The sequence below is a fragment of the Chelonia mydas genome, chromosome 3, assembly GCF_015237465.2.
Source record: "Chelonia mydas isolate rCheMyd1 chromosome 3, rCheMyd1.pri.v2, whole genome shotgun sequence".
In the NCBI taxonomy this organism is placed as follows: domain Eukaryota; kingdom Metazoa; phylum Chordata; order Testudines; family Cheloniidae; genus Chelonia; species Chelonia mydas.
The window spans coordinates 66,021,112-66,041,790 of record NC_057851.1 but is presented as its reverse complement, the minus strand read 5'-3'; the positions used below and the strand labels follow the sequence as shown (position 1 = coordinate 66,041,790).

General features: G+C 43.1%; 1 protein-coding gene across 4 annotated transcripts in view; it reads left to right on the top strand.

The window, feature by feature from the left end:
• Nucleotides 1–20,679, top strand: part of RNGTT (RNA guanylyltransferase and 5'-phosphatase) — a 449,575-nt gene that overhangs the window by 146,537 nt on the left and 282,359 nt on the right. For all 4 annotated transcript variants that reach the window (XM_037894454.2, XM_037894456.2, XM_043542650.1 and 1 more), the window contains exon 10: nucleotides 6,846–6,917. In XM_037894454.2, coding sequence (XP_037750382.2) covers nucleotides 6,846–6,917 — 72 coding nt within the window. The remainder of the gene's footprint in view (nucleotides 1–6,845; nucleotides 6,918–20,679) is intronic.

The window sequence follows — 20,679 nt, the reverse complement described above, 5'->3', positions numbered from 1 at the left end:
TAGGATTGTGGCTCTTGACAATATGCAGAAAATAATCGGGATATTTGACGTAGTTGTCTTGCCAGACTGTGATAGGTTGATAAATGCATATCCTGATTCTGTCTCCCTCCCCCTCCCAACCTTGCTTCTGCATACATATACAGAAAGAGGTATGTTTCCATATTTATGTAAGTATTGGTTGATCACTAGGGATGTTTCAGTGACATGATTGTTGGGTAGAAGTGTATGATGCTCACATCTTTAAGAATACAGGATTTTTTGAAAAGCGGCATGCAGAGATGTTTTTCTTGTAATGGCACATTCATGTTGGTGGGGTTGCAATGCTAACTGTGATTCTCTGAGCCTCAGCCTACCCTTTGCTTCCGTGGCTCATGAAGTCATCCACTGGGCACCTTGAACAGAAACAAGGAAAGCTGTAATTATCAGCTAAACTGGTGCAGAATGACCATGGAGAGTGCAGTTGGCAGATTAAAGGGATGCTGGAGATATCTCATGTCTAGGCCAGATCTCAGTGAGCCAAATATTCTTTTTGTTATTGCTGTATGTTGTGCTTTATGTACTATATGCAAAGCCAAGGAGGAAGTGGAAAAACTGATTCTGAGCAGCCTGACACAAGAATAACTACCGTAGCTTGTCGAGATGCCATACATCTTACGGAGGCCTTAGGGGTTCGCTTTTCCAGTGTGCGATAGTCAGTGTGCTGCTTTTGTTTTATTTTGGAATTAATTACGCATTTACTTATTACAAATGTATTGATTTTTGAATAAATTGTAGTTGGCATGTGTCATAAATATAAAGGGAAGGGTAACCACCTTTCTGTATACAGTGCTATAAAATCCCTCCTGGCCAGAGGCAAAATCCTTTCACCTGTAAAGGGTTAAGAAGCTAAGGTAACCTCACTGGCACCTGACCCAAAATGACCAATGAGGGGACAAGATACTTTCAAATCTGGAGGGGGGGGGAACAAAGGATCTGTCTGTGTGAAGCTTTTGCCGGGAACAGATCAGGAATGCAGCCTTCCAGCTCCTGTGAAGTTAGTATGTAATCTAGCTAGAAATGCGTTAGATTTCCTTTTGTTTAAAGACTGGTAAAATAAGCTGTGCTGGATGGAATGTATATTCCTGTTTTTGTGTCTTTTTGTAACTTAAGGTTTTGCCTGGAGGGATTCTCTGTTTTGAATCTGATTACCATCCTGATTTTACAGAGGTGATTCTTTTACCTTTTCTTTAAATAAAATTCTTCTTTTAAGAACCTGATTGCTTTTTCATTGTTCTTAAGATCCAAGGGTTTGGGTCTCTGTTCACCTGTACCAATTGGTGAGGATATGATTATCAAGACTTCCCCAGGAAAGGGGGTGTAGGGTTTGGGGGGATATTTTGGGGGAAGACGTCTCCAAGTGGGCTCTTTCCCTGTTCTTTGTTTAAATCGCTTGGTGGTGGCAGCGTATCAGGATTTTAACCTAAGCTGTTTCCCAAGGCAAGAAAGAAATCTGTACCTTGGGGAAGTTTTAACCTAAGCTGGTAAGAATAAGATTAGGGGGTCTTTCATGCAGGTCCCCACATCTGTACCCTAAAGTTCAGAGTGGGGAAGGAACCTTGAGAGCATGTCTGTTAATTTTAAACTCATTGTTAACATTTTATGAATCTGGTGAGAGGCTACTGATTTGAGGAGTTCACATGTCTTTTGAAAGATAAAGTCAACAAATCACAATTTTCACAAAATAAAATTTTATTGAGCAGTAATAAACAACATAAATACTTCTAAAAAGATGTAAAACGACTAAAAAAGTACAAGAGGCTGCTTGCCCTGGGATGAATTACAGCTCAGTATAAGTGTAGTCACAGTAGTTCTTATTTTCCATTGGGATTCAGTGAAAGGCATACTGTGGCAGGCTATGCTGGTACTTTGGGGGTAGGGTGACCAGATGTCCTGATTTTATAGGGACAGTCCCAATTGTTGGGTCTTTTTCTTATATAGGCTCCTATTACCCGCCACGCCCGTGCTGATTTTTCACACTTGCTGTCTTGTCACCCTATTTGGGGGGCATTGGGGTGTGTGCGTACAACCTAAGAAGAAAGAATTGTCCATGAAGTGCCATGGCTGCTGGGGTGTAAGTCTGTGGGTATTTTCCTTGGTAGTGCTTTGGAACATCTGAGTTTGAGGAGATGTATGTTGTCTCGGTGCACTTCCTTATGTATCTCTCAGTCCTTCTACGTTTCCTCAAGGAAGAGCTCCCTACACTCCCTAGTTTTGTGTGCCCTGGCCTCAGAGATCTTGAGCAGATCAGAGAATTTGTCCTCCTTTGTTCTTTTATTCCCCCGCCCTTATTAAGGGACGTCTTTAAGCAGGTATGGAGGATAACCTAGCCGAGGCTGCTGATAAGCAACCAGACAGAGATTGCTAGATTTAAAGGGTTAGCAGACAGGAAATAAGTGTTACAACTGCCTAAAATGTTATCAGAAAGATCTTCATAAAAATACGAAGTGATCAGACTGGCTGCCATTTGCTTCAGGACTATTCAGCAGCTCCCAACATGGTGAGTATATTGCCATTCTTTTAAAACCCTCTATTCATGAGGGGTCGGGAGTCCTGGGGAAGTGTAGGGATAGTGTAGTAAATACTGCTAAATTTATTACAGGCAGTGATCATTCTGACTGATGTCTTGTGGTGCACCAAAGGCTCAGAGAAGGTGTTACAGATTTACAGGATCTGTGCTATGCTCTGGCCTGTAGATAGTCTGCTGGGAATGCCCTTGTAGTGTGCCAGACCCCCAAATGGTCACACTCTTCCATAAGAGTAGGCCACATGGCCTCAGAGCCTGGGCATCAGGGCTCTAGCACTCCTGTTTCTCACTGTGAGCTCTGCCCAGCAAGTCTGACTGAAGGAGACTCCTGTTCAGAGACTTTTACTCCCTTCAGGAATCCGTGCACTTCATTCAGTATTTGCGGTGATTCCAGTCAGCCTTTTCAGAACAGAGTAGGGTTTATTAGTCAACTGAAATACAGCACTTGGAAGTCCTTAGGTTAACATAGAGAAGCAAAAGTTAACACCAAGTTCAGACTAGCTACAACCAGGGTGCCATCCAGCCAAGGTGCTGTCAAATTCATTTTGGCTTCGCTGCTCTCTGTTCTTTTGCCTGTGTCCCCCAGGTGAGAATTTCTGTGACTCTGTGAGCCCATTTCTTATCACAGCCTCTGGGTACCTCTCAGTCCATCATCGTCCTGCTGCAAAGTCATGCTGAGTTCATGTGTTCTGCTTGCCAAAGTCTCCCATTGTGAAAAGTCAGTAGTGCAGTCACTGGGGCTCCCATTGTCTTTCCAGATCCTCCATTGATGGTTTGGTTCCACTCAGTGCTTATTGACCCATTCATGTCACCCCAGACAAGTGATACAAACATCTCATTTCTCTTGCAGTGCCCCAGGAACGTTATTTTAACATGTCTGCACCCTCTGGATAGCAATACCAAGCCAAATGAGTCACTGCTATGCATAGCATTGATAAAAATATTACAGAAAATTCCCACATTCGTCACTGAAAGGCAGCTCGATGTTGCCTGGGCCCATATGCTGCCAGTGTCTTCACAGTGATGATGTCACTAGAGCTTGTTGCAGAGGCGTGGGAAGGTGTCTTGCCCCACCGGGAGAAACCAGGCTGCCCTTCCCAGAAATGTACAGGCAAAAATCAAAGAATATTTGCTTGAAAAATTTGCTTGAAATTGCTCCAGAGGAGATGTCCAGGCCAAAATAAATCAGAAACTGCAAATGGAGAAGGGTTGTTGCTGCTGCCTAGTTCTGGGAGCCAGTAAAAAGCCAAGCCTACCAAGCCAGCAACATACCATTTCTACCTCTCTTTATTCCTGAATCAAAGCACAATGCATAATTAATTTGTTTTGTACTTGGATTCTCGGACTGGAAAACCAAAGCACATATTTAGTCTATAGTTGTATTCATAAAAATCCTGTAGTAAGAATGCTCAGTTACTGAATTGCTTACACGGATTCTTTTTATTTGAATGCTCAGGTATCTGTTTCAGTGTGTTTCTTTTTCTGTTTACAATGCACAGATTTATATTTGCATTATTATGTTCCTAGAATTCCTTTCTGCCTTTGTGATATTATTGACATGAACTGTGAACGTATAGATCATTGTTGCAACCAAGGTCCTGTAGTGGCACCAAATCTTGTATAAAGGGGGTCAGATAAGGTGTCTAAGACAAGATTATGGTTTGCTGGTTATGATTATGCTATCTGTATGTATGTATCATTTTTGTATTTAAAGTTATAAGTATTGGCTCTATCCTGTCTGTATTTCAAACTTATGGTATACTTCTGGGTGACACCCCAGACAATTTGGTGTCAGCAGTGCCTAGCCTGCTTGATGGCCCATTAAAGACGATCAGCTATACAACTGACCCATTGAGAGAAGGCAGATAGACCTTGTGACTCAGCAAGGTATGAAGGGACATGCTTAGGGACAGAACTCTAAGGTTTTTCTATGCCATGTGCTGGATAGCTTGTCTTTGGAACAAAGAAAGCAGAGACCACATGGCAAGAGACTAGAAAAGACTGCTGCAGCTCCTCCATCTTGTCTTCAAACCTGCTTCTTGCCTCTGGAGGGACTTTGCTACAAACTGAAGCTCTGAACAAAGGACTGAATGACCCATCATAGAATATCAGGGTTGGAAGGCACCAACCCTCAAACCACTGAGCTATCCCTCCCCTTGTGGATGTACTCCAGAGACTTGATTTGAACCTGCAGTTTATTCCATCACTGCTACAAGCCTGAACCAAGAACTTTGCCATTACTGTATGTAGTTGATTCCATTTAACCAATTCTAGCTCTCATCTGTATCTTTTTCCTTTTATGAATATACCTTTAAATTTTAGATTCTAAAGGACTGGCAACAGTGTGATTTGTGGGTAAGATCTGATTTGTATATTGACCTGGCTCTGGGGCTTGATCCTTTGTATTGAGAGAATCTTTTTTCTTTTACTGAGGTATTGGTGTTCATAACCATTCTTCCACATAATGAGAGGCACTGGTGGTGATACTAGGAAACTAGAGTGTATAAGGAAATTGCTTGTGTAACTTATGGTCAGGCAGTGGGGTAAAACGGAAGTCTTCTCTGTTTTGCTGGTTTGGTTTGCCTTGGTGTGCAAAGGAACCCCAGCCTTGAGCTGTAACTGCCCTGCTTTAAGCAATTTGTCCTGAATTGATACTCTAAGTTGGGTCCCACCAAAGCCAGCATAGTTACAGCCTGCCTGCCAAAAGCGTGCATTTGGGAATATGTTTGGCTTGTGTGTAGTATTCTGTCATGTTTTGCACTGTGTGTTCTTACAATAAACTTTGATACTTCAAAATGAATTGGTCTGTTCCCTGGCTGAGAGTGTGACCACCATTCTGAGAGAGGGGAGGGGAGTGGGAACAGTGTGTGTGAAGTTTTGGGGACCGTGAAGAAAATTGTTTTTTTGGGCTGTTTTTTTTTTAAAGGCATTAATTACACCTATCTGATCTCCCTTCCCCTCCCTCAGTGATTTCTGTCTCTAGGCTCATCTGGATCAGGTTTAGCTGGGTTGCAAAGAGCTCTTGGCTATCTGACAGGTTGCCTTCTCTGTCCTCGGTAAGCTGTCAATAAGTTCCCGGCCAATGGGAGCTACAGAGCTAGTGCTCTGGGTGAATGCAGCACACAGAGCTGCCTGGCCATGCCTCCACGTAGGAGCTGAGGGAGGCGAATGTTGCCACTTCCAGGGGGCCCCTCCAAGGTAGGCGCCGTCCCACCCCGTCCCATGCCCCAGCCACTGTCCCCCTCCAACACCCAAACTCCTGCTGTTGCGGAGGTGGGGGAAAGAGGCGCGGTGGCCCTAGCCCCAACAGTGGCCGGTGCGACTGGTTCAGGGGCTGCCTGAGCTGCTCAGGTGGTCCCCGGGCCGGGGCACCAGCTGTGCAGAAATCACAGAAAGTCACGGAATCCGTGACCTCCATGACAAACTCGCAGCCTTAGCCATGTGTCCTCAAGAAGAGGACAACAGTAAGAGACAGACACCAAAACGATTCTAAGATGGGGAGGTGAGAAAAGAAATATAGAAGGTTGCTTAATTTAGTGTGGAGAGATGTATGTATTTTTGACTCTGGTCTAATTAGCTGCAAATGTTAATTTGGACTGGTAGTCATATGAAATGTGCTTCAGAGGCACAAACGGAAACATAAAGCTCTGCCTTGATTCATGGGACTTAAACACTATGTGGAATACTTCATTTAAAGGAGCCTTATTGGTTAGTGAGGGATAGTAATTAATACATAAATAACATTTTTGAGTCCACTCTGCTGTCTGTATAATCAGAAAAATGTTAGTGTTGTTAAATCATCTGATCTGAGCAAACCAAGCCCCCAAAAATAAAAAAGTTCAGTCTTTAATGGCCACTGTGCTTATACGTGTATGAGAGATTTTTCAGATGTGCCTAAGTGATTTAGGATTACAATTCCACAATCTTCCAAAATGACTTTCAATAGGATTACATACTTTAAGCTAAGTAACACATTTTGAGACTGGTGAAACACTGAAGCACAACAGTTCCAGCTCAAAACAGAGTGTCATAACACTGATTTGCCTTGGTTTTGTTGAGAACTTTATATGTCACACTTCAAACATGAAGAATATTTTTATTACACTTGTAAACTCCTGTAAAAATATGCTTGATAATAGAACTTTGGACAGAGCCTTGTAACAGTACTGGTCAGCATTGCTACAGTTCCGTAGATATACTGGATGTAAGTATATTGTGAGACTTTTATATTATTCTTGAATTGCAAATATTAAGGGAATGTTATCTTTCTTTTTCTTTTAAGGAAATGATCATTGACAAAGTAAACGGACAAGTCGTTCCTCGGTACTTGATATATGACATTATTAAATTCAATGTAAGTACCTTTTTTAAATTACTACTTTTTAATTAGTAGTTATTGACTAAAATAAAGACAGAAATTATGTTTGCATTGTTAAGAGCCAGAAAGCACACTTTCATACCCAAAGTGGTTGGGCAATGTGCAATCCAGCTGACAGCAGTACAGGAGAAGTGAGATTGAAAGTATCCTGAATCAAGCAAAGCACAATTGAAAGCAGTCTCAGTAATGCTACTTGCTTGGTCAATAGAGACTTGATCTGTTGCAAAGACTGTATGAGAGAAGGCTGTGGGTTGTCTGAAAACCTCTGCAAAATACTGTTCAGAAACTGCTTCTTTCTACAGCAGATATGAACTTGGTTTGGCCATGGTGGTAGTAATTTAGTATTATTCCTCTGCAGATCTGTTGATAGATAAACAATATATTTACAGCTTAGTTTATAATTTATACATTTAAATACTGAAGAATTTTTTTTGCAAGCTTAAGAGATGGCAAAAATATTTAGTGTACATGTTACTTTCTGATTCTCTCTTAATTTGATTGGGATGGTTACGTATAGGTTAAAGAGAAAACATCCTTTCAGGCTTACGTTAGCAATGATGAGGAAATCACATAGCTGAATTGAAAGCTCTACCAGTAGTCCTGGTTTGGCTGGGACCAAACAGTCCCAACTAATGTCCTAGTACTGTTTTCACCTATAAGGGTACGTCTGCAAAGGGCTAAAAGACCAGTTGCTGGCCTGGGTTAACCGATTTAGGCTTGTGGGGCTCGGGCTGTGGGGCTAAAAATTTCTGTGTAGATGTTTGGGCTCGGGCTGGAACCCAAGCTCTGGGACCCTCCACTCTTGTAAGGTCTCAGAAAACAGGCTCTGGACTGAGCCCAAGCATCTACACCATGATTCTTTTCAGCTCCAGAGCACAAACACGCTTACCCGGTCCAGTTTTTTTTTTTAATCTCTGTGTAGATGTAGCCTGAGAGTCTGCCATGCTAGGGCACTACATTTGTCTCTGCAGTATTGTTGGTCTGGGCTACTGCTGGCATGATCTCTCTCATCTGGGCTGCCAGTAGGTGAGCTGGGTTGGTGCCGTGGTAGTGGATCCTTGTCCAGGTGGGGGAACAGAGAGTAGGAAGGGGGTTAAGCAGCAGTAGTATAGCTGTTTTTGAAACACACTGCACCTTCTTGGCTGCTCAGTGACCCTTCCTTCATATTCTTTTAGATGTAGGCAGCTGCTTCTCAGTTCTGTAACGTGCAGCTGCTTCTCATAAGATCATATGTGCCGAGGCCAGACAGAGGCAGAAATCAGTCCCAGGGACCAGAAAAAGGAGCTTTTGAGTAGTGCGGAGAGGAGGAAGGAGGGGAAAATGGGTAAGCCATTGTGGAGAGCTATGGGAGCAACTGCAGAGTCATAGCTAAGAAGAAACAATGTGGGTGAAGAGAGAGCAGCTTTCAGAGGGATTTTTCAAATAAACTAGAGGTTTAAAAGACACTAAAGGGTCTTGTGTGTTGGCTTAGTAAATTTTTTTTCTTGTTCTCTCATGATCTAAGAAAAATAACCTTAAAATCACCATAATGTACATAGAACTATCAAATGGCTGGGATCTGTTGGCCCTGAGACCTCCAATTAATTTGAAGAGTTGTCCTTGGCAAAATGTTTCCCATGTTGGCACTTATAATTGAGTGGGTTTTGCATTGACTGGTTTGTGTTACACTTGTGAAAGAAAATTAGTGCTAAGAAAAAGGCCCCAGCAAAACATATTAATGTATTTAATAATTTTTTGTGAAGTAATTTAAATAATTGTATGAAAACAGAGCATAACACTAAACTGTAGTTAAATATTCCACAAAAAATACAGTAATATAGTGGTCACTTATATTTCAGGGAATTTGGGAGAATACACTTTTATTGTAATAGTCCTGTGTATAATATTAACAGTTGTTCTGATTCTAAGTCACCGAAATGGAATGTTAATTTATCCTGGTGCTATTTAGGTCTCTCCCCAAAACTCCTCCCTCCCTCCGCATGCTCCCCACCACCTACCATACACATACAATTGAGGTAGTAGTGGTTGAGATGATCTGTACATAACTGGATGGCATAAAGTGGGAATATTGAAAGAAGATTAAGATTTGTCTTGTATAGAGATGTTTTCCCATCTGTATTGAGAGAATGAATGAGTGGCAGTGTAAAAGAGTGGCAGTGTGGGGATCGTTGCATTACTTATTGTATAAGTGGTCAGTCCTACTGAAACAAAGGAAGGCCTTGATTGAGTTGTGTGCATGAACACTGTAAAAAACAAACAAAAAACCCCCCAACAACCCTGTTTTTTCCTTTCAATTTAAAGGGGTACTGAGAAGTTTTATGCCTATATTAGCTATTCTTCTTGGAGTGCTTGTTCATGTCAATTCCAATCAGGTGCGTGCGCACATGCGTGCATGGCAGCCAGAAGATACTTTCCCTAGCAGTATCCATCAGGTTGGTCTTGGCGCCCCCTGGAGTGGCCTCATCATGGCGCTCAATATAGGGCCCTACCGACTCGCCACCCCCTTAGTTCCTTCTTACTAACAGTGACGGTTAGCTGGAACTTCCCCTTACTCTTGTCATGACAAGCTCATTTGGCAATCTGTGTATATAACATCTCCTCACTGTATTTTCCACTGTATGCATCCAATGAAGTGAACTGTAGCTCACGAAAGCTTATGCTCAAATAAATTTGTTAGTCTCTAAGGTCCCACAAGTACTCCTTTTCTTTTTGTGGATACAGACTAACATGGCTGCTACTCTGAAACCTGTATATAGAGACAACACCATAGCGATATTCTATATCAACAAACGGGGGAGCACGCTCCTCTCCCCTGTGCCTAAGGGGCTTTTGTGTAGCTCACTTGATACGCCTGCAAACATCGTACCTCCCAGGAATACAGAGCGAGTTGGCGGACCGTCTCAGCAGGTCTTTTCATGGCCACGAGTGGTCCCTACACTTGGATGTGGAAAACTCCATCTTCCAACGATGGAGCTGTCTCCAGATGGACCTGTTTGCCACATGACACAACAGGAAGTGCCAGCAGTTTTGCTCCTTCCTGAATCACAGGCTGGGCTCCATCGCGGGTGCCTTCCTCCTCGCATGGAAACGCAGTCTTCTCTATACATTCCTGCCCGTCCTTCTCGTTGACAAGGTGCTCCTCAAGATACGGAGGGAAGGGGCTTCAGTGATATTGATAGCTCCAGCCAGGCCTCACCAACATTGGTACACATCTCTCCTGGAAAGTCCGTGGAAGCCCCAGTCACCTTGCCACTCCTCCTGGACTTAATAACTCAGGATCACAGCCATCTCCAGCACCTGAACCTCGAGTCGTTGCACCGCACAGCTGGAATCTCCCTAGCTGAACCCCATGGAGCTCTCCTGCTTGGAGCCAGTTAGACAAGTCCTTCTTTGTGGTAGGAAATCCTCCACCAGGACTACCTAACCTTGCCAAGTGGAAAAGATTCTCAATCTGGTCGGCGCAGCATCATTTGTCCCCGATGCTCACCTCTATGCCACTCATACTGGACTACCTTCTCCATCTCAAGCAGCAGGGACTGTCCTTGTTGTCAATAAGGGTGCACTTGGCCACCATCTCTGCTTTCCATCCAGGCACAGAGCGCCAGTTGGTGTTTGCCAACCCTATACTCAGCCGTTTCCTGAAAGGTCTCAACAGGCTATATTCGCATGTCCAACAACCAGCCCCAACCTGGGATCTCAATCTGGTCCTTTCCAAATTGGTGGGTCTGCCCTTTGAACCGCTGGCAACTTGTTCCCTGCTCTACCTATCATACAAGGCGTTTCTGGTAGCAGTAATCTCAGCCAGGAGGGTGTCTGAGCTCAAAGCCCTAACATCAGAACCTCCTCATACTGTATTCTATAAGGACAAGGTTCAGCTCAGGCCACATCCAGCTTTCTTTCCGAAGGTTGTCTTCCAGTTTCACATCAACCAGGACATCTTCCTCCCCGTGTTCTATCCTAAGCTGCACTCGAGCGGCAGGGGGCAGAGGCTTCACTCATTGGATATCCGCAAAGCACTAGCCTTTTACACTGAAAGAACAAAAGCTTTTTAGGAAGTCCTCTCAACTGTTTTTGGCTGTGGCAGACAGGATGAAGGGTCTTCCAGTTTCCTCCCAATGAAGTTCGTCATGGATCACGTCCTGCATCCGTGAATGCTATAACCTGGCAGGGGTGCCTGCCCGTCTGCTCACAGTGGACTCCACTAGGGCTCAGGCTTATTCAGCAGCATTCCTGGTGCAAGTTCCGACCCAGGAAATATGCAGAGTGGTTCGCCATACATACTTTCACCGCACATTATGCAGTTACCCAGCAGGCCAGAGACGATGAGGCCTTCGGTAGAGCAGTGCTCCATCCAGTGGACAGCTCCAACCCAACCTCCTGAACTTAGGCTTGGGAGTCACCTGATTGGAGTTGACATGAACAAGCACTCGAAGAAGAAAAAATGGTTACTCACCTTCTCATAACTGTTGTTCTTTGAGATGTGTTGTTCATGTCCATTCCAATACGCACTCACCTACCCCTATTTCGGAGTAGCTGGCAAGAAGGAACTGAGGGGGTGGCAGGATGGTAGGGCCTTATATTGCGGGCCATGATGGCGCCATTCTAGGGGGCGCCTGGACCGACCCGACTGCTAGGGGGTAAATCTTCCGGCTGCCGTGCGTGTGCACGGACACACCTGATAGGAATGGATACGAACAACACATCTTGAAGAACAACAGGTACAAAAGGTGAGTAGCCATTTTTTCCTGAAATGGCCATCATGCTTCCTATTCATTATTGATACTAGTACTTTTGGTTCTGAAATGTCTTTTGCAACTCTGTCAAAGTTCATCTGTGGGAGAAAATATTAAATATTTTAGACACTTCAAATGGTAACATGTTGGGCATTTGGAAGTGTTTTAGCTTTTACAAACTATGGGGTTGATTCTGCCACACTTAGAATTATTTTCTGACTAAGGAACTCTACTATCATGGAGCTAGGCCCTACTCATTGTGAATGAGAGTGGCAGAATCAGGCCCTGTACAGTATAACTAGGGTTTGTGTTAGGGAGAATGTTAATTAGGAATCAAACTTTAATAGTTTAAAATCAATGTTTTAGTCAATGCAACTTGCAGAATGTAATTCTTAGCATTCTCTGGGATAAGTGGTAGTTTTCTGAAAGTTCTAAAATATTCTAAGATTTGAAAAAGAGCAAAAATTGTGTTTGTAATATTATGACCATTGTGTTCTCTTCTCTAAACAACTTTTTCTTGTAATGCTATCTGTTATGTTCTCTGCTCTATGTTCTGTCCTTCACTTTGTCTATCTCTCACACATTTTCTATTGTTTTTCCCTACATTCTGTGTTTATTCTCCTTCACTCTGTGTAGTGTTTGCCCGCTCTTATTCTGTGCTCTTGTCTGTCACTCACTACTATGGTTTCTTCCTTTCCCATTCCTTCCTTTATGGTCGCTTTCCCCTGTCTGGTCTTGCCTTCCTTTTTTGTTTGTTTGTTTCTCTCTTCTGCCTCTGTTGTGGTATATTCACACAGTTTTAACAAAGTGAAGCTTTCTAGAAGCGTAATTTCTGATGTATTAGATAGAGGTGTTGAGGTGATGGGCTCCGATTAAACATGAAGGAACCAAATTACTGACCATGAAAATGAGTGGGTTTTTGTCAGGGGTTTAGTTGTGGGGAAAGGCAGCAGATACTGAACTGCACTTGAGTTGCACTGTAAATGCTGTCATTTTGTTTGGATGCACTAAGAATCAGGGAGGAATTTATTATGAAGTATTGCAGTTTCAGTGTCAAGGACAAATAAGACAATGTGTTATCAGTTTGAGTACAAGCAGGACTTCAGCTGAAAGAGGTTATTAGCAGTGACCATACTGTAGAGATTAAAAAGCACAGCTGCCTTTTTGCTAATTCTAGAAGTTTTAATTACAGAAATGGGCAAACTAGAATGTTTGGCTTGGCAAGAGTGATCAGTATAATTTTATCACTGAGATGTGTGGTGTGGAGTAACTATAAAATCAAAAGAAACATGGTAAATCCTCTCTTTATGGAATACAGGTTGGGTGGGAGGATCTTAGTTACATATTATAGTGGAGTGCCAGGTCTGCTATAAGGTTGTGTATTGCTTTCTCCTTAAAAGGTCACTATTATAAGTGCTCTAAAATCCAAGTGCTTGCTTGGATTGTTTGAAAATTGTTGCCTCTTGGAGGTGCGGTGTAGGGTTGGTGTTCCAAATTTGGTTTAGAACAAGATACAGCTACTCGAAATCACCTGCTTGTTACTTTTTTGTTTGTGCACATGAGGGGCTCAGACTGTGTTTCTACTCCTCAAATTGACCTCAGCTGCTTGCGATTTATTTCAGTTAGTGCACAGCACCCACTGTCCCGTTGGGAAATCAAGATTGCAAAAGTTACTAAAGGTAAAGTTTATAAATCCAGGTCGGCACAAGCTAAACTGATGTGTTCATGTGTGTAATGTGCATGTACAGCAAGACTAGGACTCTGTTAACTGCTTGAGATTTTCCATGTGGTCTGTTACCACAAAGTTGGGTGGTTTTAGGGCTTGGCTACATTTGCGAGTTACAGCGCAATAAAGGAGCCCCGGCTGCACTAGCTCACTACCCGTCCACACTGGTAAGGCCTGTAGAGCGCTCTGACTCTGCAGCTACAGTGCTGCTGGTACTCCCACATCGGCAAGTGGAATAACATTTGCTGCACCCCTGCTGGAGCGCCGCAGCGCCAGTGTGGACGAGGTGTTGCATTACTGCGCTCTGATCAGCCTTCGGAAACATCCCATAACCCCCTTAAGTCAAGTGGCCACTCTTGTCATTGTTTTTGAATCATTGTAGGAATGCGGATATGCCCTTTGAAAGCTCCATTTCTGGCAGCCAGCATGCTTATCTGCTCCGAGACAAAGCAGCCATTAGTGTGGAATGCTGTATGTGGGGGGCGGGGGGAGTCTGCTGCTGTCTGAACTTACAAGACAGCATGCTGACATGCTCTTAGACCCCAAAACCCCACTCTCTCTCCCCCCACATACACACAACACTCCCTATCACACTTCACCCCACCCCCCCATTTGAAAAGCACATTGCAGTCACTTGCATGCTGGGATAGCTGCCCATAATGCACCGAACCCAATGCAGCTGCAAGTGCCGCAAATGTGGCCATGCCAGTGCGCTTGAAGCTGTCAGTGTGGACAGACTGCAGCACTTTCCCTACTGTGCTCTACGAAGGCTGGTTTAACTCACAAGTGCTCTACATCTGCAAGTGTAGCCATGCTGTAAGGTGAAATGCTGGGATAATTGAATCTGAGCAACACCCATGCACTGCAAGTTTGTGCCCTAACTGGTAGCAGTTGAATGTGTCTTGCGCATCTTCCTTGTTCTCTGTCTGAATTGTGTTTTGTTCTGAGATCCTGACTGAAGTTTTGTCCTGAGATCCTGGTTTAAGAGTGATATTTTAAGGTGCTCTAAAATTCACATGCAGACTTTGATTTTACTTCTGAAATATTGTCAAGGCAGTTGTCATTAATTGAAGAGAGGGAAGATAGCTTGATGTAATCATGACTCACATTCTTTGTTCAGTTTCTGAACAATGGAGCTGAGTGTGATCAGAGGAAAGCGAGTTGCTGCATCACTTGTTCAAGGGGTTCCTGATACACAGCCCCCTAACCTGAACTGCTCATAACATTTTTCAATTCTTATAACTTTTTTTGGTGCAGCATGGGTGTGTGTGTGTTGGAGCAGTCAGTTGAAGAGGTGGTGTGAGGCGGTGCTTGGGAAGGTGCAGAGTGGCAGCTGTGGCTGTTTGCCAGCCTTTGTTCCTTATGTCAATGCTTGGGCACAACTTAAATGATAACCCTTATTAATGTACGTGATCATCCAAACACCATGTTTTTGAAAACCCAGTTTGGTGATTAAAGATTTGATGAAGAATAGGGATTCCAAACTAGTAATTTTTCTACAATCCCTGGATGAATAAGCGTTTGTCCTTAAAGGGACCTTTTGCTCTCTGGGAGCTCAGAAGTGCTAACAGAGCAGAACAATGAGGGGTGAAAAGTTGGGCTCCTTCCCCATTGACGACATTCTTGGAGAATGGAACCACCTGTGCCCCACCTTCCCCCAGTTCCTCCCAGTGGCTCAGCCACAGCTACAGCAGGGCAAGGGAGGGGTATCCAGGGCTCCCCTTCCTCCACTCTTCACGGATGAAAGGAAGGAACCCAGAACTCTCCACCTTCCTCATGCTGTCTCCAGCAGCAAGAGAAGGGACTCCAGACTCACCATTCCCCTTGTTGTTGTTGCTGCTTCTAGGGAAAAAATGGGAGGTCAGAGCAGTGCATGAGAGTGTGGGGAAGGAAGGAAGAGAGCAGAACTGCAGTGGGGGATGTGGGCAGAATCTTGGGTCTCCCCTCTAAATTTCCCCCCATTTCTTTTCCTCCTCCAAAACATGCTCCCATAATGCTGAGATTGGGGTGGGGAGTTGGCAATGAGCATGTTCATTTTATGGCACTGACACACAATGCTAGGGTGGTGTGGGGAACTGAGAACAGGCATGCTTAGTGCATGGCACAAATATACAACAAGGAGCTGGGAATGGGTACGTTTGGTGCATGGCACTGAGATTGTATTTGGGAACGGAGCAGGCACCATGGGGAGAGCTGGGCTGTGGCACATAGGGATGTGGAAAAGTATTTTTATAAAAACAAGGAAATTAAGTGCCCAAAACTTTAACAGAGTTAAGAGTGCCCTTTGGTGTCTTGTGCCCTTTCAGAATGTTGAGTTCAGCTACACTCAAAGCTCTGAAACATGATGGATAAAAATTGATTACATTTTCTTTTAATAAAAAAGGATTTTTATTTAAATTGTTTTTTAAATTTAAATAAAATACAAGTTGATTTTTTCAAAATTTAAACCCATTGAAAATTAAATTTAAATTTATGACAGTGGATGTTAACTTACTGTAATATATTAAAATAAATTAAATAAAATTCAAGCAGTATCTGTTTGTTGCCAAGTTTTAAAGAAAGTCATACCGATGCATTAGTGGAGGTCACTGGCTAGGCATCCAGAACCTGTGTTTGTTGAGGTGCAAAACTGGCTTTTGACAGTATTACATTCTTCTTCATTTCATTCTTCTTTATTTCAATTTATTTAACTGGTTTGTTAAACAACGAAACCAGTTGGGAGTTAAAAAAAGTGGGAAAGCTTGTGTTCCTTTTCTAATCTATGAATAAGAACTAAGTGTAAGAGGATGAAATCTACTAGTTCTAAAAACTTGAACAACGTGATGATCAGAAACAATCACTTCAGTACAATCACTTCAGTTCACTAACTACAGATAATGCTTCCTTTATTTGAAATGCAAAACATGCTTTGATAAACTTTTTCTTACATGTCCAGCACAACCTTAACTCTGTGGTAACGAGTTTTTGAACATATAATAAGGGAACATATAATACTGGTGACTGACATCTGCAGGCTGAATGCAGCACACACAGTGTCTCTTGAAATCTGTGGCTCCCTTGTCTCCAGAGTCACTGAATACCAGAATTATTGCTCTCTTTATGAACAATCAAGAAGTTTCTGCAGATCTCCTGTAGAGACTGTAACTGTTATATTGTATTTATTCTTAAAGCCATCTGTTGTTCAAAGTGCGAACCTGAGAAAAGCAAAACAAAACAAACTTTGTATCAGTTCTTAGCTTCACTCTAGTGCTTAATTTGTAATGAAAGGGCTGCCAGGGCTCAAGCAATTTGGTGCTGGTACTAAAGCAATTTTTTTTACTTTCATAACTGACGTGGCAAGCCCAGAAGTGCTGGGGCTATGAACTGCCAATCCTAGAGGTGCTGGGGCTCAGCACTGGCAGCTGCTGGCACAAATTAAGCATTACTTCTCTCAAATTGACAATTTAACTAACTGCCATTTTGAAAAGTTACAGACTGAAATGGAATGTTGTTTTGAGGTGATTTACTTAATAGTAGCAACTGTGTGCCAGCAATCAGTCAATCGGGAATGGAAGTATGAGCCATTTTTCCATGTGCAACTGATATACATAAAAAGAACAAAGTGCCAGCTGGTGACTTGATGGAGCAATAAGGATTTTTTTTTTTCCAACTCATCATGGCAGCCTGTTCAGGCTGCAATCAGCTCTTCAGATGAGTGTGGCCCAGGGATGGGGAAATGAGATAGGAATGAAGGGAACATAGAAGGAAGTGGAGCGGGAGGAGTTTAAGAATAAGAGGGGAAATATATGGGCATATAGGAATGGAGGGAAAAGAACCAAATGGAGGTAGAAGACAAAAAAGGGAAGTGGCAGATTGAGACAAAAAAATAGGATGGGATTGTGAGGGAAGAAAAGACACTGCTTTAAAATTAGCAAAGTGTAATGTATTTATACTGTGACAAATAAGTGTACTTTATATCTGTTTCTTGTTCACATTAAATTGCTATGATGACTCATTAAGAGTAAACCACCAGCAGCTTCTTTCATTGTGTCTGCCTGTATTGGCGCTAAGAAAATATAGTTTGAACATGCCTGAAACCAATATACACTGAAGCTGTACCTATAGATGCTCTCGTGGGAGGTAGTCTTTGAAAAGGAATAATAATAAAAGCTTGGCTTTGTTATATCTGAGAGTCCAGTCTGGAAGTCCCTGGAAAAATAGAGAGACTAGCTCTCTTTTTGGATGCCTCCAAGATGAATTTTGTCCTGAATTCTGATCCTGACTAGCGATAGCTGCGAAGTAACTTGGTGGTGCCTCTGGAAACAATGGGTGAACATAAGAACGGCCATACTGGCTCTGACCAAAGGTCCATCTAGCCCAGTATCCTGTCTTTCGAGATTGTCCAATGCCAGCTGCCCCAGAGGGAATGAACAGAACAGGTAATGATCAAGTGATCCATCCCTTGTCTCCTACTCCCAGCTTCTGGCAAACAGAGGCTAGGGACACCATCCCTGCCCATCCTGGCTAATAGCCATTGATGGACCTATGCTCCGTGAACTTATCTAGTTCTTGAACCCTGTTATAGTCTTGGCCTTCACAACATCCTCTGGCAAGGAGTTCCACAGGGTGACTGTTGGTCATGTGAAAAAATACTTCTTTTTATTTGTTTTAAACCTTCTGCCTATTAATTTCATTTGGTGGCTCCTATTTCTTGTGTTATGAGGAGAAGTATATAACACTTCCTTATTTACTTTCTCCACAGCAGTCATGATGGGTGTTGCCAAAAATTGGTTTATTTCTGGTTACCACTATTCCTGGGATGTTCAGTCTCTATAGAAGCCTGTGCTAAGACTTCCCATTGTTTTTCAAAGGATCTTGGGGTAACGAAAAACAGATGATCCCTTAGTAAGACTAAAAAGTTGGAGGGAGGATTGAGTCAATTTCCCCTCAGTCTGACTTGTATCCTTATTTACTCTCCTCAATAGAATCCCCGTAAATAGAATAGGTTTTAGAGTAGCAGCTGTGTTAGTCTTTATTCGCAAAAAGAAAAGGAGTACTAGTGGCACCTTAGAGACTAACCAATTTATTTGAGCATAAGCTTTCGTGAGCTACAACTCACTGCATCCGATGAAGTGAGCTGTAGCTCACGAAAGCTTATGCTCAAATAAATTGGTTAGTCTCTAAGCTTTCGTGAGCTACAACTCACTGCATCCGATGGAGTGAGCTGTAGCTCACGAAAGCTTATGCTCAAATAAATTGGTTAGTCTCTAAGGTGCCACTAGTACTCCTTTTCTTTTTGTAAATAGAATAGGCTCCCATTGCTTCTTTCACCTCCATGAGCCCCTCACCTCCCCAAAAGCTAAAGAAGCTACAGAAGAGGCAAATAAGCCATCTTTAGCTTCAGATCCTCCAATAAATCTGCTTTGACTCCCACTATGCTCTCTGCTTCTCTTGATCCTCTCTGAAAACTTATCTCAGAGGGACAGTGGCACAGATTCATTCTGTATGTCAGGAAGAACAAGAAAGTGAGGAAGAACACTTGAAAATGGAAGAACGCTTTGATACCAGCAATGATCTCTTCTTCACCAGATGAACTGATGAAGCCCAGCACTCTGAGGGTATATCTGCACAGCAGCTAGACACCTGTGGCTGGCCTGTGCCAGCTGATTTGCTTGTGGAGCTGGTTCACTGTTGTGTAGACTTCTGGACTTTGGCTGGAGCCCAAGCTCCGGGACCCTCCCACCTTGCAGAGTTCTAGAGCCCATGCTCCAGTCTGAGCCTGAAAGTCTACACAGCGATTGAACAGTCTGCAGCCAGAGCCCTGCAAGCATGAGTCAACTGTCATGGACCAGCAGCAGGTGTCTATTTGCTGTATACACGTACCCTGAAAGACTTGAGTGCTACTGTTTGTTCCTTGGGAGTCCACATGCCAACCCCTAAGAGACAGTGGGGTGGATGAAATCTATATATCTACCCATCAGACATCACATGGATGTCAGGGTGCAGGTTCCTGAGAAGTCATCTCATTCTTCAATTGGTGGAAGCACCTTTTCTAGGTGTGCAAAATATACCATTTTCTCTGCTTATACATACCATGATATTGGTGACTGATGCCCCCTGCTTAAGTCTGGAGCTTACTTAGACCACCTACAGACCCAGGGCTTCTGGACTCTGAGTTACTTTCTCGTAAACATTCTAGAACTTAGAGCTGTTGATTAGCATGCTCAGAATTTCTTCCCAGGCAATGAGGACAATTAATCCAGGTGATATAGATAGATATAGATCATCCCCCACTCTGCCAAAAAACTTTGTCTCTGGAATTGGTGTGTTCATCACCAAATCACACAGTACTCTGTATCTTTCAGGCTTGCAGAAAGTCCTACCATACTGGCTCAGCAGGCAATTCACAAGTGATCATGAATGGGCTGTCAATGACTTGATCCTGCAGAGTGTATTTTATGGGTGGGGATACCTAACAGACCTATTTGCTTCAGATCTGAACAAGAAATGCCAAACATTTTGCTCAAGGTGGTCTTAGCCCAGGTTCCCTGTTTAGGTGCTTTCTTCCTTTCATGAACTTTAGGGGTAATGTATTTCTATCCACCAATCTCATTAATACTGAGGGTTCTAAGGAGTTTTAGACAGAATTTAGCAGTAATGATCATGCTCAGCTAGCTTTAGCTTGGCTCAGGTAGTTTTGGTATTTGGACCTAATTAACCTGTTAGCTCAACCCTCAGTAATGTTACCTGTCTTACTTGATGTGATCTCCAAGAATGAAGATCAGATTCAATATCTGGATCTAGCATCAGTGTTTCTGACAGCGTAGATGCTGGCTGGCTTACTACCATGGAAAGAAGCTGTTCAGCTGAAGTCCAGAATATATTGATGCTTACCAGAAAGGACTGCAGACAAATAGAAGAGGTTATCTATTTGGGCAGCACGATGCTACCTGTCTTCCTTAGAAGTCCTGATTCCTGCTATTCTGGACTATAGCATACAGGGCTATCCATCAGCTTCATAAGAGCACATTTAGCAGCAATATCAGCTCATCCTCCTCCTGTCGAGGGTCACTCCATATTTTCCCAGTTCCTATATTCCTCAAGGGCCTTTTTCTGCAGTCCGGGAATTCACTCCTCCCTAAGACCTAAATATAGGCCTAGTATGGTTAATGGGACCTCCTTCTGAGCCCCTAGCAATTTGTTCTCTATACCATCTATTTATGAAAATTGGCTTTTTAGTAGTTATAACATCAACACAGAGAGTGGGGGAAATTCAAGTCTTCATGGCTGGTCCACCTTA